We start from the raw sequence: 6,000 nt of genomic DNA, 5'->3' as shown, positions 1-6,000 counted from the left end.
GAGGAGGAGGAGGAGGAGGAGGAGGAGGAGGGGGAGGAGGGGGAGGACACAGAGGAAGAAAGGGGAGGGGAGGTGGGGGGAAGAAGAAAGAGAAAAAGAAAGAAGAGGAAAGAGAAGAAGGAAAGGAGAGGAGAAGAGAGGAAAGGAAAGTAAATTATTTCTTTGCTGCTGTTTAAAGAAATGTGTTCCAGAAAGTCACAAAGATAAATAATTGAAATCTGGATTCCAAGGTCAAAATGTAAGCAGAGCCTCCTTCCTCCTTTATCTCCTATGAAATAAATCCTTCCCTACCAAAGAGAAGCTCTGTTTGAGGGGTTCCACTTTAAATACGGAAGCTACTTACATAGGAATTGCACTGATAAATGTGAGGCTCTTTGAGTCTTCCTTTAACTCAAGCCCTTTCTATGGACGGAGACCATTGATTCAAATGTCGCTTTACAGATAGTATCATATGTATTGTAACAGATATTCCTGTGAGAGAAGCACCTTACCCAGGCAAACATGACACGTCAGGACGTTCTTCAGGAAGTCCGTGAGGTCCCTCCTCGCGGGCAGGACGAGCGCATGCCCCACTGCTGTGTTATTGATCTGGTTGAAACGAAAGGAAATGCTCGCTGGGAGTGTCCATGTAAGTAACTACTTGAAAATGTAGCTGAAGAAGCGTCACATCAGAAAAATAAACACCCCAACAGATCAGTACCCTCTCGGGGGTTTTCTTGGTAGGGTTGGGGAGGGTGCACTGAGCTTAATAGGACAACACAGGTTTTCTTCTGTGGAGATGAGCTGCAGATCAAATCCCACTCCTGCACTTTCTGCTGGGCCTGGAGGAAAATTATTTAACCTGCCTGGGGTCCAATTTCCTCAGCTGCAAAACAGGGATAGTGGTAAACTCCCCGTGTCTAATTTGAAAAGGCGTGCAAAGTGCCTGGGCTAGTCTCTAGGAAATAGTGGGCACTTCGGCAGTATGGTCATTGTCAGCAACAATTCCAGCCCCTGACAAATGTTAGCTCCATCCTCCCCCGCTCTCCCGGGTCCAGAAAGGGATTTAAAGGCAAAGCAAGTAATAAAATCACTTCTAGAAGACTCAAGAAGCCCTGCTCATCATCATGGCACTTAGCACACCATCACTAAGGAGTCATTTAGTGAATAATTAAATTTAATTAATGGATGATTAATTGACTTCTCCAACTTGCTGAAAGAGTGCTGTCAAGAGCCATGTGGTTCTGGGTCCCTCAGCCCCTGTGAGGGAAAATGTACATAAATGAGCCCCTTACAAGGGTAGACAGCTAGCAGCCCCAGCTGGCTTCCCAAGCTCAGGGCTCTGGGCTCAAATTGGCCTGCGGTTTAGCAGAAGAAGCCCCGAGAGATGGCACCAATGACCAGACTGCCTTTTGCTGACATAGGCAGTGGTAAGACCATAGAATGCGCAGTCTGGAAGGGAAGATGCTAGAGACCAACCTGCCCCACCCCGCCTTTCACAGGGGAGAAATCTAAGATCCAGACAGGTTAAGTGACGTGACCATATTACTTGCAGGGACTTGAAGCCAGAAAGTGAGGGTCGGGGGGGCACTGGAACTAGGGCTCCTTCCCATCATGCCCACTGCCCACTCGTCTTGAGCAATGCCACTGGAGTTGGCACCGAATAAATATTAAGTAGCCAGTTAGTATAGTGATTATTATATGTGTCATTTTAACAATTAAACAAGCTATGTAAGCAACTGATAAGGGAGCAGTTCGCAGCTTCACAGCGAAGGCTGAGCCTTGGCTGCCATCTTGGCTGAGGAAAGGTTTGAAGAGGGGTGTAGATAGGGGTGCTGGGGTCACTGACACTGGGGGAGGGGGGACTTCACTAGGAGACTGTAGGCCTCAGGGTCAGCCCTGGGAGATTCTCCTCCAGCAGGTGAGGATGGACCCAGTGGGAATAAATCACAAGCATTTGGCTGTCACCCTGGAGCCAGTCACCCGGCTGTCCTGGAAATCTCACTCGAGTAATTGCCAATCACAACAGCCTCACCCTGGGGCCTTAGGAAACTCTGGCATGAACTCATCAAGGAGGCATGACGGGCCTGGGAATCCTCCCAGAGCCCAAGAAGAACAGAGCGAGGTGCCAACGACACCCACAGGGCACAGACCTGCAAGGCGTTGATGAGCTGCCGGTCCTCCTGGCTCGTGAGGAACAAGGGTGTGATCCCTGCATCCGAAAGCTTCAGCACAGCCTCCCTGAGCTGCGGGGACGCCCTCGTGGGCTTATTGCTGAAGAAAACAGCCACTTTCCTCATCAGGAATCCATTCCTCACACGCTTAAACGTGTTTCTGGCCACGAAGGACATGGCTGTTTCCAGACTCTGTTGCTTGGATGTCAGAGCCACCTGGAGGTTCTTGATCTTGTCCAGGAGGACCGACTTCTTCTTGGAATCGGCAAACCGGATCTCCGTGGTCACCTCGTTGTTGTAGGTGACCACGGCCACGCGCGCCCCGCGCGGGCAGTTGCTCTCAGCAATGGTCAGGTCGCCCACAATCTTCAGGAGCACGTCCCTCATCCGGCTAAATGTGTCTTGGGTGACCCCCTCTGAGGTGTCTAAAGCAAAGGCCAGCTCCGTCGGGAAGACAGGGCATTCCAGGGGTCCTGCGGGAAGTGGCGGGTTTTCAAAGACAAATTTTACTTACTGGAAGCGGGGCTCTTCTTTCCGCAGGAGGAAGTCAAAGGGCTGAAATCAACTTACCATAGCAGCAAGCTATGAAAGAAACAAAGAGAGGCGTGGAACATGTTTACTATGTGAGAATGTCAAACGTAAAAACAGAAGAGTGTCACGGACAGGAGAGAATCGTGTACTTACGACATTTATCTTTGATGCTCTGCACAAGTGCACATTGCTTTAAAAGAAAAGGAAAGAAGTGTGAAGGGTGGGTGGACAAAAGGCTTACAGCGCAATGACTGGAGCTGTACGCATGCAACTTACATCCATGGAGTCCCCTCTGTTGCCTTTGGGACCCTGCAGAACAAGGAAAGAGAGAATGAGAAGCTGGACAGACAGGCAGAACCACCAACACGAAGGAACCATCCTCAGCCCCCAGAAACACAACAGAGGAAGCAAAGGTGGTCCTCAGATGACCTTGATCATTTTCAGGCTCTCCCTATAAATTTGACTTTCCTGCTCAAGGAACAAAAGAGAGACAATTTTGAGGGCAAAAATGTTTCCCTCGTGGGCGCCTGGGTGACTCAGTTGGTTGAGCGACTGCCTTCGGCTCACGTCGGGATCTCAGGGTCCTGGGATCGAGTCCCACATCGGGCTCCCCCTGCTCTGCAGGAAGCCTGCTTCTCTCTCTGCCCCTTCCTGCTATTCCCCGTTTGTGCCCTCTCTCTCTCTTTTGCTCTCTCTGTGTCAAATAAATAAAATATTTTTTTTAAGATTTTATTTATTTCACAGAGAGAGATAGCAAGAGCAGGAACACAAGCAGGGGGAGTGGGAGAGGGAGAAGCAGGCTTCCCGCTGAGCAGGGAGCCCGACGCAGGGCTCGATCCCAGGACCCTGGGATCACGACCTGAGCCGAAGGCAGACGCTTAACGACTGAGCCACCCAGGCGCCCCAATAAATAAAATCTTTAAAAAAAATGTTCCCCTTGCAAGATAAGTAGCTCCACACTTTGGAGACCTGGGAGCTCATGACTAATCAAAGGGATCACACATTTGGGCTTGAGTATCAACACTGCTTCTCCCGAGAGAAGAGCTTCCTTTCCACCTGCTAGCCTAGTACCTCCTGTTCACATTAGGGACAGGGAGGATTCCCTTAGCTAACCGTCGGCTCCAGGTGTGAAGCACACCAGCTGGATTCCACCCCAGAGGAGCTCCGAGGACAGACCCACGGCCACCATGGCCTCTCATCCCAATGCGTGGCTGCTCTGATGGTCAAGCAGTCATCTTGTGGGCCAGGCAGGTGTCTTTCCACAAGACTAGTGACTGGCTTACTTTCTCCCATTAAATGCTTCACTTTTTAAAGGCAGCAATCATCTGACTCAACCTTCACCCAAGCTCAACCCATCTAATCCCTCAAGTTTTCCTTGTAGGAGTGATTGTCCGTCATTCTCTGAACCTCATCAAATTTTGTATCGGGTGATAATAGAGGGAGAGCTTCAGATAAGGAAACGAAGACATTCACAGTGAAGAGACATACCGGAAAGGCTGCCGAAGGTCACCCTCCTGGCCCCAGGTGGCCGGGCACTCATGGGTTTTAAACCACAGATCAGAAGCTCTCTCGGGAATTTTATAAACCAAGGGAAGTAGTTCGCAAACCGACATCTGACATAAATTATACTGTCTACAAGATGCAACCAAGAGGTATTAAAACTTGTACTTTTTTTTTTTTTGGTCCTGTACACAAACCTCAAACAAACCTATACCAGGAAGTTATAAAGGCAAATTACAATATATCCTAGACGACAAGGTTCCACAAGAAACTTCTTTTTAAAGTTTCTCGTTGCTCTAAAACTCAAAAGCTCTTTTCTCCATTGTGGTATCAAAAAAAAAGCGGTTTATTTAAAAAGGGGGGGGCAGTAACAACCAAAGTGCAGCAGCCCGCCCTGTGAGGAGATGAGACAGCAGAAAGTTTATAAAGAGGCGTGTGTAAAGCATCCCGTCCCCGTGGCTTGATCAGAATTGGGTGGGTACTCACAGATGGTCCTGGGTACCCAGGGTCTCCCTTCTGCCCAACTGCCCCTGGAGGTCCTGAATTTCCCTAGAAAGGGCAGAACAAACACTGCTCAGCATGGCAGAAGATTGCAGAGGTGGTGAAGGTGATCTAATCCAACGTTCCCCGTCCCCACCAGAAATCTCTCACTGTAAGATGCTTGCCCCAGAACCATTAATGAGACTATCGATGGATGCACAAGAAACCAAGAAATGACAATCAGATCACTGTTCCGTGGAGACAACCAATCCAATGTTTTAAAACTTGAATAGTAAAGGATGTAGTTTGACTGTCTTCACTGAGCAAATGAACAGGATAATACGATGGTTTTCACTATATTTTAAGCTAAAAATAACGGTTTCCCACAACTAGACCACCATTCGCTAAGTCAGGACTCATTGCAATCTTAAGAGGATGAGTAAACATTCACTGAAGAGAGTTATTCAGCGCTAAAAGTCGCATAAGGAAGAGGACTCTTGTGGTAGGAAGGAGGGGAACGTGCGGTCTGGTGATCTTTGAGATGCATTAGAGGAAGGGGCTCTCTGGGCCTCCCCGTGAGGACGGCATGGCTGAAGGAGGACAGCACAGACAACCACAGAGGGTTGGTCTGGTCTGGGGCTTAGGATTCCTCTTCTTCTACCTTCTACTACCCCTAGCCAGGTTGCGAGTGAAGAAGGATAATTTTCACCCCGCATGTTCTCATTCCCCACCTGCATCCAGGTGCAGGCAGACTCACCCTTCGGCCTCTGATGCCTTTGGGTCCTGGGGCTCCGCCTGTCCCCAGCTCACCAGGGGCACCCTGGGAAGAGAGCCAGAAAGAGACGCATTAAGCTCTGAAACGGAGGGTCTAGCTGAGGGTCCCTGGGTCATCTGGACCACACTTCCCAGGGCAGCCAAGTGGCTCACTCTGATTTATGTTCCACTAGGTTCCTAGTATATTTGTGTTCTTTGCACAGTCAGCCTTAGCTTATTGAACCCATAATGACGATATCATACAGATCACAATATTTCTAAGTTTGCAAAGTATGTTACTGCCGCGTCATTTCCTTTAACCCTCATTCACCTCCACGTAACAGGTGAGGGAGTACCTCAGAGAGGCGGGGCCTTCCACGGGTCCCTGGTCAGTAAGCAGCTGACCCAACGCTAGCACCACGATAGTCTGATTTTCAACCCATGAACAAACCAGACTCAGCCCCAAACAACGGAGACGTTTCACCACTAAGGGAGTATTTATTTACCTTTGAACCTGGGTATCCAGGGAATCCTCTTTCTCCCTAAAAGAGATAAATAAATAACTCAATATTTGGTCCCAATT

At 49.1% G+C, this 6,000-nt stretch overlaps 1 protein-coding gene across 1 annotated transcript in view; it reads right to left on the bottom strand.

Moving 5' to 3' along the window:
* COL6A3 (collagen type VI alpha 3 chain) overlaps positions 1-6,000 on the bottom strand; it is an 80,526-nt gene that overhangs the window by 18,664 nt on the left and 55,862 nt on the right. Inside the window, 8 exon segments of the mRNA XM_073876754.1 lie at positions 492-588; positions 2,133-2,626; positions 2,724-2,735; positions 2,838-2,874; positions 2,961-2,993; positions 4,671-4,733; positions 5,422-5,484; positions 5,924-5,959. Coding sequence (XP_073732855.1) covers positions 492-588; positions 2,133-2,626; positions 2,724-2,735; positions 2,838-2,874; positions 2,961-2,993; positions 4,671-4,733; positions 5,422-5,484; positions 5,924-5,959 — 835 coding nt within the window.

The sequence above is a fragment of the Callorhinus ursinus genome, unplaced genomic scaffold, assembly GCF_003265705.2.
Source record: "Callorhinus ursinus isolate GAN/ISIS: 27379988/994484 unplaced genomic scaffold, GSC_fseal_2.0 scaffold2, whole genome shotgun sequence".
Classification (NCBI taxonomy): Eukaryota; Metazoa; Chordata; class Mammalia; order Carnivora; family Otariidae; genus Callorhinus; species Callorhinus ursinus.
This window is presented reverse-complemented; position numbering and strand designations above follow the sequence as displayed.